The 17,610-nt window shown below is 41.1% G+C and overlaps 1 protein-coding gene across 4 annotated transcripts in view; it reads right to left on the bottom strand.

Moving 5' to 3' along the window:
* The window catches only part of STAB1 (stabilin 1), a 474,288-nt gene that overhangs the window by 155,390 nt on the left and 301,288 nt on the right, over nucleotides 1-17,610 (bottom strand). For all 4 annotated transcript variants that reach the window (XR_012788655.1, XM_075575004.1, XM_075575003.1 and 1 more), the window contains 5 exons: nucleotides 17,221-17,331; nucleotides 15,503-15,634; nucleotides 12,145-12,273; nucleotides 6,848-6,904; nucleotides 145-240 (listed from right to left, as the gene is read on the bottom strand). Coding sequence is in view for 3 of the 4 variants with exons in the window: in XM_075575004.1 (XP_075431119.1) it covers nucleotides 145-240; nucleotides 6,848-6,904; nucleotides 12,145-12,273; nucleotides 15,503-15,634; nucleotides 17,221-17,331 (525 nt within the window). In the remaining variant the exon portion in view is untranslated. The remainder of the gene's footprint in view (nucleotides 1-144; nucleotides 241-6,847; nucleotides 6,905-12,144; nucleotides 12,274-15,502; nucleotides 15,635-17,220; nucleotides 17,332-17,610) is intronic.

Here is a 17,610-nt window from a genome sequence, read left to right on the forward strand (position 1 = left end):
GATCTAAGAGGGTTCTATCCTGTCATTACTCCAGTTGTGCTCAGTATTGTTACGGCTTATAAGTTTCTCACTGGTCACAAGTATACAGTATTACTTTTGTATAGACACTGCTAGTGCAATCACTTATAGGAAAGATCTGCTTACAACAGATGAGCTGGTGCAGTTAAACGTGCAACCCTTTGTGTCTCTGTTTCTTCTTTTAAATGTACAGTCTGGTTCCCTCTTTCTTCCTCGAGGTTCCTGTGCATAATGGAAACAATATGGTAATTCTTTAAAATGGATCATTGGTTCAATAGGTATTATTTATCAAAAACCCCATGGCTGCAAAACAAGGGCAAAAATGATTAAAAAGCAGCACCACATTTATCACATATGAAAGTAAAACAGTGATTTTTCTTGCTGTGCATCTAAAAGTGCAGAGTGGGCTAAGTATCAAACATTAGCTGGAACAATATTGCTGTAGTACTTTGCGGGAAAGCAGCACCAAACTGATTAAAAAAAAACCCCCATATGTTAAACCCTTTAATTGCCAGAGGCTCCGGCAGTGAAATGGTTAATCATTAAGAAAAGGAAGGGCTCCGGCGCAACTGCGCATAACAAAGATCCAGACTGCTTCCGGATGAATATGGCAAAAACTTTATTGGCACATACAGTAACACACTTGGGCTACACCACGATCTCCCCCTCTACGCGTTTCATGCTCTAGTACAGCGCTTCGTCTCGGCGAGGGGAGACGTGGTATGAGCCTGAACATTTGTAATAAAAAAGCCTGCGAAAACGGATTGAATTGTTAACCCCTTCATAGAAAAATGCCCATTATAAAGCAATATCATTATCATAAGACATGTCTATGTAACGTATGTATTTTGAGGGGCCACAGAACATTCATATATTGGATCAATTCTATATGGCTCATATTATTACAAGGCAATAACACAAAGGGTATCTTAAAAAATCTGGTTGCAACATTCATAGTTTTACTAAGATTATTTAAGATACCCTTTGTGTTATTGCCTTGTAATAATATGAGCCATATAGAATTGATCCAATATATGAATGTTCTGTGGCCCCTCAAAATACATACGTTACATAGACATGTCTTATGATAATGATATTGCTTTATAATGGGCATTTTTCTATGAAGGGGTTAACAATTCAATCCGTTTTCGCGGGCTTTTTTATTACAAATGTTCAGGCTCATACCACGTCTCCCCTCGCCGAGACGAAGCGCTGTACTAGAGCATGAAACGCGTAGAGGGGGAGAACGTGGTGTAGCCCAAGTGTGTTACTCTATGTGCCAATAAAGTTTTTGCCATATTCATCCGGAAGCAGTCTGGATCTTTGTCATGCGCAGTTGCGCCGGAGCCCTTCCGTTTCTTGTATTTACATTGAAGGCTGCACGCGGGAGCAGAGGAACAGAGAAGAGCAGGATCCAGACCGGAGTTTCAGCATAGGTAAGGGTTTTTATTTCCCTCCTACTCCGGTCAACTTAATGGCCATGTGTTGCTCCCTCATCCCCAGCCACACATGACTATGTTGACACCATAGGTGCAAATCACTGACTACCGAAGCTCAGGACAGTTTTTTCTTTTTTTAATCATTAACCCTTACCATAATCAAAGAATAAATAAATAAATAGAGTAAAAAAAATAGTACTGGATATATCAGCAATTTTTTTTTATAGGAATTTTATTAGTCAAGTATCTTCCATATGAAACAGATCACCAGTCTAAAGGCGTTTACACGTGCCAGAAGCAGCAGAGGTTTGTGATGCGAAGGCTGCAATTATACAGCCGAACTGCAGGGGGCGCACGCACCTGTGATGTCACAATAGCAACGTGCACAAGCACATGCTACTGCGCGCGGCTGCTGGCTGAAATCTGTTTTTTGATTGGACGGCCACGTCACGTGACGCGGCAGTCGCAACCCAAAAACTAATTTTGCAAACGCTCCAACTGTCTCCCGCATTGCAAAAGCAAGCAGTGAGGCAGTGGTATTTGGTATATGCAGTTTCCACGTATATATAAAACTTGTTTTAGTGCAGTGCGGTTTCGCTACGGGCGACACCACAGGCATTTGTGTATAATTGCAGCCTTAGAGAAAGGGGAAAAAAGAAGCCCCATATAACACGAGCACCACGTAACACCTTCTCCTATACTATGTATTTTTTGTCACATTGGATGTCGCATTGGGTATTTTTGTCTTTTGTTGTATACATTTGGTGATGCCCAGTAGAACTCCTTTTGACACAAATATATACTGTATATATGATGTGGTGGGTGCTGGGGTTAGAGCTTGCAGTTATTGTGTGTTTGTTAATTTTCAACTGGTATCAGTTGTTTGGAGGTTGGTGGTCCCTCCTACCTGGGTTTAAGCTCACTCCTCCCCACTTTTTAAGCAGCAGGTTTTTTTCCATGTACCTGTGCAGGACTGGTATATGGAGGCCTTTCTCCCTCCACTGTAGAGATAAATGAGAATACTCATGGGTAGTGTTAGAACCTGCATAGTGGTCATGCTGCTTATAACACTTTGGCCAAAGGGTTTAACTGAATGACTCTTACTTATGAGAATACAAACATTTTATGTATTTAACTACAGGTATGTCTTTTTTGTCATATTGGATGTAGCATTGGGTATTTTTGTCATTTGGTGTATACATTTGGTCACACCCGGTAGCACTCCTTTTGACACAAATATATATATACTATATATGATATGTTGTGCTGGGGTTAGAGCTTGTCGGGATTTGTGTGTTTCCAAAACACTATTCAAGTCCCAGGCGGACCCCAAAGGACGTTGTTGAGATCTGAGTTTCTCGACTGCCTTGAGAAAATTAAAAACATCTTTGGCATTAGCTAAAGAGGTATTAAAAACAAAAAACAAATCTGTCACTTGGACCTTCAGGAAATTAAGGCAAAGCCCTTTGTCATTACCACTCTGCAAAAACTCAAATACCGTACATGAGGTGACATGGCTTCCGTTGGGTCTATGCCTTGTGAGGCACCCCAATTCAAAAAAACATTCCACACTCTATGGTATATTTTGAAAGTATAAGCAGAGCAATCCAGACGAGGAAAAAAGCGGAGCACTGTGAGAACAAGTGAATGGGGGGGGGGGGGGGGGGGGCTACGAACCTTGCATTGCTCTGGATTACTCTGCTTATACATCCCCTCAGCGTGATGCACGTGGACTAATTGGACAGCTAGCAGATCATACCTGCTGTGAGTATGCCTATATTCTTTCTTTATTTGGAGAGACTCTGTATTAGAAGTGTTTGACTCTAGGGAGTTAGTCTAGGACTTTTGACAAGATAGTGTGTTCATATACATTCTATTCTTGTCTATCCCCAGGACATATATACTATTGACTCCTCACCTCTGAGTTTACATACATACACACATACCAACACAGTGGCACTCACTTAAACCTGTTCATCACAAGTGTTTCATTTTCAAGGACATTGTCATATGAAGCATGAAGCTTGAGCACTGACACAGAGAACTCCGTTTCTCACCACCAATATTTTGAAAGTAGATTGATTTCTAGCGATGAGTCTGGACTACTTTACTGGACTTTCAGATCCCTTTGTCACGGGAGACTCCTTTGGCGGGTAGGTTCTCGGTGGCCGGAACAGCAGAAGTGTAGTAGGGGTCACAATCAGAGGTCCGAGGCAGGCAGCAGATAGCGTAGTCGGGTGACAAGCAGGGGTCCGAGGCAGGCGGCAGATGGCGTAGTCGGGTAACAAGCAGGGGTCCGAGGCAGGCGGCAGATAGCGTTGTCAGGTAACAAGCAGAGGTCGGTAGCGAGGAGACTGGAACAGGACAGGGGAGCAGGAACAGGTCTGGGAGCAGGGACTGAGACCGGGGAGCAGGGACTGACACCGGGGAGCAGGGACAGGGACCGGGGAGTAGGGACAGAGACCGGGGAGCAGGAACTGAGACCAGGAAACAAACAGGGACAAGCCAGATTACCAGCAAGGGCCTTTACTATGAACAGAATCAAATACAGGACTGGTACAGGAACAGATCAGTATCAGAGACAGAAGCATGTGCATAGGAGTCTGACTCAAAACAAAGGCAACGACACAAACAGGAAGCAGAACTATAAGACAGCGAGAGGAGCAACAAGAAGACAGACAGACTGAGGAACCCAGAGCAAACAGAAAGCAGCAGCACACCCGGTGGGCAAGGAAAGAACTATGGCTAGGCAGGAGGTCTAGGAGACCCTGACACCCTTGTTCTTTAAGTGCTGCCTCCAGCTGCGGATTTGAAGATCGGCCGCCCGTAGCACTTGCATGTGGGCACTTGCATGTGGGCACTTGCATGTGGCAGCTATCTCCTTGCTGCCGCCCTCCTCCTTCCGAATCACAGCGTCAAATGATGCCGGGGACGTCTCCAACATGGTGTCATGTTGCTATGGTAACATGATGTCATTTGATAAAACAAAGAGGTGTGTGCTGCGCTAATCTATTAACAAAATATGTGATTTATATGTGATCTCTAAACACTTAAACTAAATATTATAGTGTTTATCGTGTGGCTGCCTTACCTGTGATTCTGACCACCCTGGTCAAAATTAGGATAATGTGAAAAAACAATACTGCATGGCGCCTAATGGAAATAATACTAGTAAAGCAATTGCTAAACTATAAAAAAGAAAAAAGTGAATAATACACGTTATCCTATCTAAACAATACCAAGCAGAATACCATCGTGAACAGTGTTGTTTAAGTGACAATTCAACTTTGTCCATTGCTGCTTGAAAGGATCCTGGTCCTGACGATATGACGTCATAGTGTATCTGTACCCACACCTGCTCAGTGTATAGAAAAATTAATTCATTCAGCTCAGTGAACTTCATATTTAATCATTATTTCTAAGCACGTCACCAAGCTTATGCATTGCAAGTATTCAGTGGTGAGAAAAAGTTTGTGAACCCCTGTGATAATTGCGGAAATTCCATAGTTTGAGGATGCCTCAGTCATACTCTGCAGCAAATTCGGAACCGGCTTTCCATCGTCTGCTCTCGTGGGAGCGTGTGTGGGTTTCCAAGCTAGCAGGCTAAAAGCGAGCCAGATGTCGGTAGGAGGGCAGAAGAGCGGAGCCAACACTGTGGCATCTAATCTGTATCAGATGCTGGCGGGACTCTCCAAGTGCTTGCTGAGAAGGAGAAGCAGCTACCCCCTGGAAAAGATAATATCTAATGCGTTTTTCCTACTTATCTCCTGTAAGTAGGATTTCAATTTTCGCTGGTGTGACGAGTGGATTAAATTGTGTTAATTATACTACATGTTTTTAATGTTTATTAAAAGTACTTTTTTTTACCTTTCTTTCTGGACTATTTCCAATCTCTGAGGAATTCATTATTCCTTAATCATTAGGTGTATCCTGCTCTTTCTATACAGTATTACACTATGCTATGTTTTTCTTCTTTTTACATATGCTGAGTCCAATCAAGATCCTTTTAAGCAGCAATGGACTAAGTTGGAAAGTCAATTAAACAACACTGTTCACGGTGGTTTTATTTATATAGGATCATGTGTATTATTCACTTTGTTCTTTTTTATAGTTTAGCAATTGTTTTACTAGTATTATTTCCATTAGGCGCCATGCAGTACTGTTTTTTCACATGATGTCATTTGATGTCGCGTAATTCCGTTGCCATAGCAATGAGATGCCGTGTGACGTCACATTGGTGACGTGTGCGGCGTCATTTGAGGCTGCGATTCTGAAGAAGGAGGGTGGCAGCAAGGAGGCAGCCGCCACATGTAAGTGCCTTCCCATCAGGCCCAATAGGCCAGAGAGTGCAACATCTGTATATGGGGATGGACATTTTTGCCGCCCCCAAATTTTGCCGCCCTAGGCCCGTGCCTTATGGGAAATCCGCCACTGGCTGCCTCTCACTCTCCATGCTTTCAATGTAAGGAATGCTGTATTTGGATGCCTTATTGGTCCCTGTGTGAGGAGATGCGGTAAGGGAGTTAACTTCCAGGGAGCTTTTATGGACCTCTTTAGTAGATCCGCAAACCATGGCTTCTTGGGACAGAATGGGGCTATCATGATAGCCTCTACTTTTTCCCTCCTAATCTTTGTCAAAACTCTCCAAATCATGGGCAGAGGAGGAAAAACCTTTACTAGTTAGAAGCTCCATTGCTTCGACATTGCTTCTGTAAAAGTTGCTTCTCGATTGAGCTTTCAAGAACAAAAGACCTGAAGTTTTGTATTTTCTCCTGTTGTCATCAGGTCTTGGGAGAAGGTGCTTCTCCGTAAGGCACCCCAACCTTTCAGGCTGGCATAAGTAACGAGGGTGTTCCAGGTTTCCATCTTTAGAGCTCTGCCCTTCATGAGAATCAGGGGACTTTCCCACCATCTCAAACTCTCTTGAGGGAGAAAACACAGATGAATCTGCTGTGCATGATTCTGTGAATCCTTGTCCCAATGTTTCAGATATGTAATCTGACATGGAACTGTGCCCATGACACTGCTTCCATGGCTGAGGTGAAGAGACTTAGCCCTCTTGTACACTGGCACGCTGAAATAGAATGGCTCTGACGCAGCTGTTTTGTTGCTCGAGAAATCTTGTGGGCTTTTACTTGAGGTAAGAAAATGCTGCCCATACTGGTATTTAATTGTATTCCCAGATACCTTAGGCTCATGAAGGGGATTCCATCATGAATGGACTGACCTTTAAAAAGTGGTTAACAATCTTAAAGTCCAGTACAGGACGGCACCCACCTGAAGCCCTAGGGGCCATAAAAATATTGGAATAAATTCCCCTTTGTTTTTTTTCTACCTCTATGTTGTACATTTACATAACCAAGCAAATTATTTTCAAAAGCCATACTTGCCTCAAGATCAGTTCCGCTTGGACACTGAATTCCTCTTAAACAATTTGTACATTTTGTCTGTAACACAAAGAAGCATGGAATGAATTCTGTTAAACGTCATATACATTTATTGTGAGGAAGGTTACAAGACATTCTAGCCCATATCTTCTAAACAGCCTTCGTCCATAAAACGCCTTCTAGTACTGAATGATGCCTTATAGGGCCTTGACTTAAATGTACTATAAGGCGTTTTCCAGTGAAGGTGTTTCATGGCAGAAGATTGTTCAGCAAATATGGACCCCAGGCTATTCTGTGAAATGCTTTCCAGCACAGGAAGATACCCTACAGCTTATTCACAGCTTATTCTTTCCTGGCACCAGAAGGTGTCATGACATACGTAGTATAACCTCAATGAGTTTCTTTGCGAAAGGGGATTGCGAGATATACCGTAAAATGTAATTGTCACCTAATTTTTCTTATTCTTGCTGATTCTAATATTTTGTTCCCATAGGTTTTCACTATCTCTGTGTATGATTGTTACACAAAAACACATGCTATGCCATTTATCTCTGTAAAAGGTCAGTTACTGTTGCCTCATAGGGAAATGTTAAAATTGATAGTAAAGCAGTCTACAATTATACTCCTTTTCTCTTCAGTGCCAATTAGCCCAATATGATCATTCTTGTATTTTTTTAATTTCCATTCGGTCACAAAGGGAACAACTATTTAAGTGGCTTGTTTCTAAAGGCTGGTAATGTTTAGTGACTTAAAGGAGTAGGTGTAACAATCCCTTGTATATGTTTCTTCTTATGTAATCATCATTTGGCTATGCAAAAGTTTGAACTAATAGATTAAAAGGGAGAAAAGCGCACACCTCATAGTGCAGTATTAAGAGCTTTACTTGGCACAAGAGTTAAAAATGCACTTACAGAATCGTTGTGCAGAAGGTGTAGGGGTTCTGTGGTCCAGGAGCAGTCTCTGTATGGAGTCCCTTGTTCCTGCTGGCGCGTCCGACCGACTGACACCGTCCGGTAGCACCTCAGATCTCCTTGTGCTTCTGCATCAGATGGAAGATGCGCTGCTGCACCACCACATTGAGACGTCACTGTTAACCGAACGGTAGTCGCAGGATTGGGTACGGAGAGTGGTCTGAGCTGGAGCTAGTGCTGCATGCTCCACCAGTTCTCCTTTCCCTTCACACTAGTCCTTGTTACGCCCACAGTATTATAATAGCCAATCAGAAACCACCCTACTAGTTTCCAGGAGGTTCCTCTTCGTCAGGGGTGTGGTTCCTGTTGTCAAACTTGTCCCTTTTATATAATTTTAATTAAGCATATAGGCTTTTAAATAATTAAAGTGGCTGAGTATATTCCCACTGTTCTTATAAAATAGAGTGACATTATCTATTTGTAAATCATAATATATCACAGAAGACATATAAAAAAGAGGAACATCAATATTAAAACAATCAGTCTAATAAACAACATAATTGTGACTTGAATGACCCTAACTACAGCTAGAGAATCAACTAGTAACACACTAAGATTGTGTATAAATTAATTAATTAATATCTCAAATTTCATCTAAAATTAGAAATACAATTACAACCAGAATATACTTTTATAAATGTATTTATAAATCATTATTAAAAAGTATTATTTTAGAATCTTTTTGAACTGTTAAAATTATATATTTTAGTGACTATAAAAAGGAGGCTAAATCAATCCCTTCATTTAACCATAGTAGTCTCAAACTCATTGGCATAGAACATGTCGAAATAGGGATTAAAGGAGGAGATAGGTTTATTAAATTGAGACAAAGAGAGACTTATTGGATTCACCAATTAGGAACCATTTCCCCTACAGGGTTAAATGAAGGGATTGATTTACAGTAGCCTCCTTTTTAGATTATTTGACACTAAATGGACTTTGATTATTTAAAAGCCTATATGCTTAATTAAAATTATAGTGGAGACATATAAAAGGGACAAGTTTGCCAATAGAACCCACACCCCTGACGAAGAGGAACCGCCTCGAAACTAGTAGGTTTTTTTTTGCTTGGCTATTACAACACTGTGGATGTAACAAGGACTATTGTGAAGCAAAAGGAGAACTGATGGAGCGTGCAGCACAAGCTCCAGCACAAACCACTCTGTTCCCAATCCTACGACTATCGTTCGGTAAACAGTGACGACGTGGGGACGTGGTGGTGCATCGTCCATCTGATGCAGAAGCACAAGGAGATCTGAGCTGCCACCGGACAGGTCAGTTGGTCGGATGCGCCAGCAGGAACAAGGGATTCCATACACAGACTGCTCCTGGACCACAGTAACCACTACACCTTCTGCACAACGATTCTGTAAGTGCACTTTTAACTCTTGTGCCAAGTAAAGCTCTTAATACTGCACTATGTGGTGAGCTCTTTTCTCCCTTTTTATCTTTTCATAGTTTTTGCGGACCGCCTGGGTTGCTTCCTTTTGAAGATAGCAGCACCCTCAAGATTGGAATTTTTCTATGGTTTTTATTTATACTTATATGTGTATTTTATGTGGAATTGATTTTATTTCTTTAAGGCTGTACTTACCACATAGGTTTTTGAGCGCCCCTAGCTGAGAACTGTTTTCTATCTACCCATAGAGGAGTTAATATTAAATTGATTTTAATCACTATTTTTAATACACTAATAATTATTTAATTTCTAGCTACTTAAAATATTTGACAAACAAACCTAACTAATGTGCATAAACCTAGCGCTATAACTAAATCTAAAAATGTGCTCAATGAAATAAACAATATCTACCGTGATAATAAATACTACACTTTGACTTCTAAATGAAGAAACCCAATGAGACAGCAGCCACGGGAAACTCACACACAAATGCTCCCTTTTGCATTTGTTACAACATGGATGAGATAAACAATGCAATTCCCAGCGCTTAAATATAATGGATAAGGTGCCAAATATGAATGTCCAAATGATGTTGCCGCAATCTTTGAAGGTGGATATTTGTCCCAAAGTTTAAAAAGATAGATCTGGTTATGTGAATCCTCCTATAATGAATTTAGAGGACACAAAACCATACCGGGAGCAGTTTCAGACGAAGGACAAGAAAGCCCTGGACACTCATGAGGTTTTTGCTTCCTGGCTAGCACACCGGAGTCGCCGGTGGGTAGAGGGGTACGGATTGTATACTTGTTCAGCAAGATTGCCTTGACATGCTCATAGTTCTGGCCATCCTCTCATTCAATCTCCTGAAAGGCTTTCAGTGCCTTCCCACTCAGCTGGGAGTGCTGCACTCACTGGTTCTCAAATGACCTCAAGAACCCATCGATGCCATCCACAAACTTGCCAAAGCTGTGGTAGGACACCCGGGCTGGATGAGCTTGAGAACCTCCGCGGCCGGACCTCAAGGTAGCAGGAGTTGGGTTACACGAAAGAAGGGCCAGCTGTCCAAACATGATCAGCAGCTCCGCCATGGAGTCTTGACCCAAGGTCACAAAGAGAGCTGCAAACTCTCCAGGAGAGGTAGCTGCAGCCACTGGGGCCACCACAGGAGAAGGTGAACATCCCTGAAGAAGGTGTTTGTACACCGAAACATTGGATGGTTTGTGACTGTAATCAGTCAACAAAATAAACTTTTTAAAAATTATTGCACTTTGTTTGGTGTGCTCAGCTACACTTCTGTTCTGCAACCACAGGAAGATCACTGTGTTACCCTTCCTCATCCTCTGTATCAGAGAGGGGGAGAGCGAGGGCGGAGGGTGGAAGAGAGAGGGAAGGAGAGAGGAGGGGGAGAGGGAGGGGGAAAGAGAGGGGGAGAGAGAGGGGGAAGATAGAGGGAGAGGGATAGAGAGGGGGAAGAGGGAGAGAGAGGCGGAGAGAGAGGTGGAGTGAGAGGGGGAAGAGAGACTGAGGGGGAAGAGAGACTGAGGGGGAAGAGAGACTGAGGGGGAAGAGAGACTGAGGGGAAAGAGAGAGAGGGGGAAGAGAGGGGGGAGAGAGGCATAGAGAGGCGGAGAGAGGTGGAGAGAGGGAAGGGGAAGAGCTAGGGATGGGGAAGAGAGAGATGGGGGAGGGGGGAACAGAGTTGGAGGGGGAATAGAGAAAGGGTAGAGAGAGATTGAGAGAGAGAGAGAGAGAGAGAGAGAGAGAGAGAGAGAGAGAGAGAGAGAGAGAGAGAGAGAGAGAGAGAGAGAGAGAGAGGGGGGGGAGGGAAATAGAGAGAGGGGGATACAGAGGGAGAGAGGGAGAAGAGGGAGAGAGAGAAGGGGGAAGAGGGAGAGAGGGGGGATAGAGAGGGGGAAAAGGAGAGAGAGGGGGGACAGAGTGGGTGAAGAGGGAGAGAGAGGGAGGGAAGAGGGAGAGAGGAGGGAAATAGAGAGGGGGGAGAGAGAAGGGTGAGCGAGATAGATGTATAAAGAGGGGGGTGGAGAGAGAGTTGTGGGGAAGAGAGGGAGGGGGGAAAGAGAGAGGGAGGAGAGAATGGGGAGGGAAAGTGGAGAGATAGTGGGGGACAGAGAGAGAGAGGTGGGACAGAGAGAGAGGGGGAGAGAGAGGGGGGAGGAAGAGAGAAACCTTTCTAATGTTATTTTCCATCACCGGTTGTATATATTGTATATCTATCCCCTCAAACGTCCCTCCAAATAAATGATGTGTTTAGGGAGACATGCCTCTGCTGAAAAAGGAGCACACTTGAGGTGCTTGGCTGGGAGATATGAAAAGTATATTTAAATGAGTCCTGTCCCACACATCCAAAAAGGATTTCGATATCAACTATATAGAGTTGATCATAAGCCTAAGACATAAACCTAATGACTGAAATGGTGTCAGACCCAACAGGACTAGAACCCACAACCACTGCTTTTCCGTCTGGATTGTATTCAGTGATGGATTTCTGTTGGGCTTTGACTTTTTTCACATGTAATCACAGACAGACTGTCTCAATCATGTTGACCTGCGTTTAAGGCATATCCAGAGGCATTACTTTGAACCTACTTGGTTTTAACTTGGTGTTTAGGAGGATAATTACATCATATTCTCCATTAGATTTTTTTGGAGGCAGTTCTGCACAACTCATTTGTGTCTCTCAAAGATATGAAGAGACTAATCATACAGTATATTAAAAAGAAAATAACAAAAGCGATATTGGCTAAAGAGGGACGTGCCACAAACCCAATATAAAAACTCTTCCCACCAATCCCTGACACTTCCCTTTCAAGAGATCTTTCTTGCCAAGTTTTGACATTCTGTCAGAAATAGAATTAAATAGAAAAATAATCTCTAAAAGATCTTAATGCAAACTATTGTTACAACATTACCTTTTTTATTATAGAGAGATTGGTATCGCAGCGATTTTTCAGAATCTGTAGAACCCTTGAAATCCCCATCAACATTCCATTCTTTGTTTCAAAAAAGGTGCCATCCAGTGGGACATCGTGAACAAAGGTCTGGAAAGAACAATAGGGATAATCTGATTTAAAACACAGAAACATCCACAGAAACATCCAGAAATAATGCTGCATAAAATTAATCACATTGTGCCATTTTACAAATTTGTTCGAATAACGGCTGCTGCATCTGTACTATCCTAAATGCACGCATGTCCCAGCCTCTCTGTATATGTATGTGGATTATACTATTCTATAGGCACGCATGTCCCAGCCTCTCTGTATATGTATGTGGATTATACTATTCTATAGGCACGCAGTGCCAGCCTCTCTGTATATGTATGTGGATTATACTATTCTATACGCACGCAGTGCCAGCCTCTCTGTATATGTATGTGGATTATACTATTCTATAGGCACGCAGTGCCAGCCTCTCTGTATATGTATGTGGATTATACTATTCTATAGGCACGCAGTGCCAGCCTCTCTGTATATGTATGTGGATTATACTATTCTATAGGCACGCATGTCCCAGCCTCTCTGTATATGTATGTGGATTATACTATTCTATAGGCACGCAGTGCCAGCCTCTCTGTTTATGTATGTGGGTTATACTATTCTATAGGCACGCAGTGCCAGCCTCTCTGTATATGTATGTGGATTATACTATTCTATAGGCACGCATGTCCCAGCCTCTCTGTATATGTATGTGGATTATACTATTCTATAGGCACGCATGTCCCAGCCTCTCTGTATATGTATGTGGATTATACTATTCTATAGGCACGCATGTCCCAGCCTCTCTGTATATGTCTGTGGATTATACTATTCTATACGCACGCAGTGCCAGCCTCTCTGTATATGTATGTGGATTATACTATTCTATAGGCACGCAGTGCCAGCCTCTCTGTATATGTATGTGGATTATACTATTCTATAGGCACGCAGTGCCAGCCTCTCTGTATATGTATGTGGATTATACTATTCTATAGGCACGCATGTCCCAGCCTCTCTGTATATGTATGTGGATTATACTATTCTATAGGCACGCAGTGCCAGCCTCTCTGTATATGTATGTGGATTATACTATTCTATAGGCACGCAGTGCCAGCCTCTCTGTATATGTATGTGGATTATACTATTCTATAGGCACGCATGTCCCAGCCTCTCTGTATATGTATGTGGATTATACTATTCTATAGGCACGCATGTCCCAGCCTCTCTGTATATGCATGTGGATTATACTATTCTATAGGCACGCATGTCCCAGCTTCTCTGTATATGTCTGTGGATTATACTATTCTATACGCACGCAGTGCCAGCCTCTCTGTATATGTATGTGGGTTATACTATTCTATAGGCACGCAGTGCCAGCCTCTCTGTATATGTATGTGGATTATACTATTCTATAGGCACGCATGTCCCAGCCTCTCTGTATATGTATGTGGATTATACTATTCTATAGGCACGCATGTCCCAGCCTCTCTGTATATGTATGTGGATTATACTATTCTATAGGCACGCAGTGCCAGCCTCTCTGTATATGTATGTGGATTATACTATTCTATAGGCACGCATGTCCCAGCCTCTCTGTATATGTATGTGGATTATACTATTCTATAGGCACGCAGTGCCAGCCTCTCTGTATATGTATGTGGATTATACTATTCTATACGCACGCAGTGCCAGCCTCTCTGTATATGTATGTGGATTATACTATTCTATAGGCACGCAGTGCCAGCCTCTCTGTATATGTATGTGGATTATACTATTCTATAGGCACGCAGTGCCAGCCTCTCTGTATATGTATGTGGATTATACTATTCTATAGGCACGCATGTCCCAGCCTCTCTGTATATGTATGTGGATTATACTATTCTATAGGCACGCATGTCCCAGCCTCTCTGTATATGTATGTGGATTATACTATTCTATAGGCACGCAGTGCCAGCCTCTCTGTATATGTATGTGGATTATACTATTCTATAGGCACGCAGTGCCAGCCTCTCTGTATATATATGTGGATTATACTATTCTATAGGCACGCAGTGCCAGCCTCTCTGTATATGTATGTGGATTATACTATTCTATAGGCACGCAGTGCCAGCCTCTCTGCCCTTGAAATTGTACTGCAATTTGAAGATCTCAAAGGTTGAAAACTGGATCACCTACTATTCACCACAAACTATTTTTAAACACTTACAAAACAGTAATTATGATGGTTGGTACAAAGGCAAACATTTGTAAACTGCCCATGACAGATCTACTGATTAGAACCAGCTCTAACATTAATCTTGCCTCAGTTACTAGCTTTAAATATTTGGGAATGTGGCTTGGACTCCAATTTAACATTTGCTTTGCATATTGACAGACTGACATTCAAAATCTATTCAAAACTGGGAGTACTTTATAGAAATAAATCCTGATTAAGACAATTGGTCAGAAAGTGCACCACACAGCAGATGCTAATGCCAATTATCGACTATGGTGATATACTGTAGTGTATGGTACAGCACACCAAATTTACCTTAGCAAACTTAACATTCTTTAATACTCAACATGCCATTTTGTCTTACTATGTAACTTCAACACCCACCAGTGTGATATGTTACTAAACTTGGTTGGCTATCCCTTAAGTCCATACGCAACGTACATCTTTCCTGACTTACCTTCAAGTATTTTCTGGACAAGTTACCCAGTGAGCTGAGCAGGCTTCTCACCCTTGCTGTACACCGCACTTATATTGTTTGAGCCACCTCCAGAAACCTGTTTATAGTTCCAAGGTTCAAAAAGAATCTGCTCGCTCTTCTTTCTTGTACCGTTCAACCCACTGCAGGAACATTTTATCCTGAGTCCCTCAAACCAGCTTCCTGTCTACATTCCTTCAAGGCTTTGACTGTTTTCCATTTTAAACATGTGTGTAACTGTAAATTGTAATGTTGTCAACTTTATTTTGTGCCCAGAACATACGTGAAAATGAGTAGCAACTCTCAATGTATGTTGTTTCCTGGTAAAATATTTTATCAATAATAATACTACTAATAAAAAATCTATGTTGGTAATCCAGTGAGAAATCTGATTGCCACTATTTGGGTCAGGTGCAATTTATTTTTACTCTTATGAGACATCACTGTTTGCCTTCCCCTGGATCAATATACTGTAAATACAAATATAGGATAAGTATCTGTCATCTAAAGTTAACATAGGTTAAATTTGAAGGACCTATGTATTTTTCCAGCCTCGTGTACTATGTAACTATGTAATATATATTAGATATCAAATAATTCACCTGGTTGTTCTTTTCATAAAACATGAGCCAATAGGAGGGACCTAACATGCTGCTTTTGTGAATTCCATTTAATAGGTCTGCAGGTGAAAGCTTCACACCAAGTATAATATGGTATTTTAAGGTGTCATTATCCTAGAAAGAAAAAAACAACAAGGAAACATAAATCATACTGTTTATACTATAATATTTTGGATACACACTTTTTGGGGGCAATATTAGTTGATCAGCATATTAGGCAAATGGGATTAGTTATTTGATTAACTTTACTTGAATAATGATTTATGTGAAACCTAACGCCTTCTACGGGCTATCACTTACATAATCATCATATATATTTCTGTTTCATGTACCCCCTGCTCCCGTACACTAGTATTAAAATTTAAATAAAAAGAGTTTAATTACCTTAGCGGCTAGCCGCCAAGGCAATGAAGGGGTTAAACCTGAGTACCCAGTTTTTTGGGGTACAGGGGGTAGATGAAGGGGGTACTTGCCCCAGGGTGAGTGGTAAGGCATGCCGGGAAGGTTGGGGGAGGAGTTAACCCCTTCACTACCATAGCGGTGATAACCACTATGGTAATGAAGGAGTTAACCACTCCCGCTACCCACCCGAGAGGCCTAACCACCCACCCTTGGGGCAACTACCACCTTCACCCAATCCCTCTACCACCAAGAAACATTAAAATACAACAACCCTATAAGGAAATAATATTTCAGTTAATCTATTTTATATGTATGGTTTTACCTGTTGAATTGCGTTTGTTCAAATTGGATTTAAAAAAAAAAAGGGATATGTTAAATATTTTAAGAATAAAAAAGTCAACTTTCAAGGTGGATCCGCTGCCCGAACCCGCCATACTGTCCTAACACACTCAGAAGTATGAGTGTGCGATTAGCGCTACTGTGCGACCTCAAAGAACAGAGGTTCATGAAAAGTGAACAAATTAATCCAGGCTATGTTAGTCCCCTGGATTATCCCCTATATGTTTTATTTTTTGACACTCAACGCAATGCTCCTAAATAGCCGTTAAATTCTTCTTCTTTCTTCTTTATCTTCATCTGTAATACAAGGGGCGGATGTGGTCTTAGAAAAAGTAAGAATCAGCTTTTACGTTTTCAAGAGGGTTTTCTCACAAACATGCTTCTTTTTTCAATGTTTTACATAAAATGCATATTTTATTTAATATATTTAATGTTTCCTTCATTAGATTAATGGAAATGCAAGAAAGAAGGCCACTTGGTTAAGACTGTTTGTAGATACTGGAAAACCCGGCAATGTGAAATCAAAGCCAACCCGTACATTTCATCCCAAACCAAATAAAAGAACCAATACCAGAACATCAGAAATTTTATTTATTTTTTGTCATATCTTTTATCCTTTTTCAGTTATATTATTTTAGATGTCTAACTGTTTTATGTTATTATACTTATTGTAGCATTCTTTCATGCTTTATTAGGCTATTTTAGCCTTTTTCTGACTTATTTTGAACTTTTTTCATAATTTGGTAAAAATCCAAAACCCAGATCAAACAAATAGAGTTTTAGCAAAACCAGAACACAAAATATATTCAGAAACCAATATCATGTCCAAAACACAATTATTTTTTTTAGAACTTAAAAATGAAAGTGCCCACTCTTAAAAATATGAACAGTAAGTCAATTGAAATAGTTTTAAGGTATAGAATAAAATTACATGTTACGCAGTAATAGGAAATTCTTACAATTTGGTCAATGTCAGAATCGTTGCAGAACTTCACCACCGCAGTATTTCCAGGAACAAATATAGTGTACTTTTGTTCTGATGATTCAATGTCTTGCAGTAGGCCAGACCCCTGTATTAAAATGAAATCAAATATTTTTTATCTGGATAACATTTAGGTATGAGGCATATAAAGCATATGTTCCTATTAAATGCGAACGATAAAATATTTGGATAATAGAATCAAACATACGATCATACAAAATACTATCCTTCCATCTACTATAAGTGTTTGATTTCACAAAAGTATTTAACACTCATATTTTTAAAAATAGATTACTAGAACTCACAATGTATATTAGCTAACAGATTACTGGTTCCTTGTTACAGAAAATTGTGGTTGTTTTATTTA

Source organism: Ascaphus truei, chromosome 17 (assembly GCF_040206685.1).
Source record: "Ascaphus truei isolate aAscTru1 chromosome 17, aAscTru1.hap1, whole genome shotgun sequence".
Classification (NCBI taxonomy): Eukaryota; Metazoa; Chordata; class Amphibia; order Anura; family Ascaphidae; genus Ascaphus; species Ascaphus truei.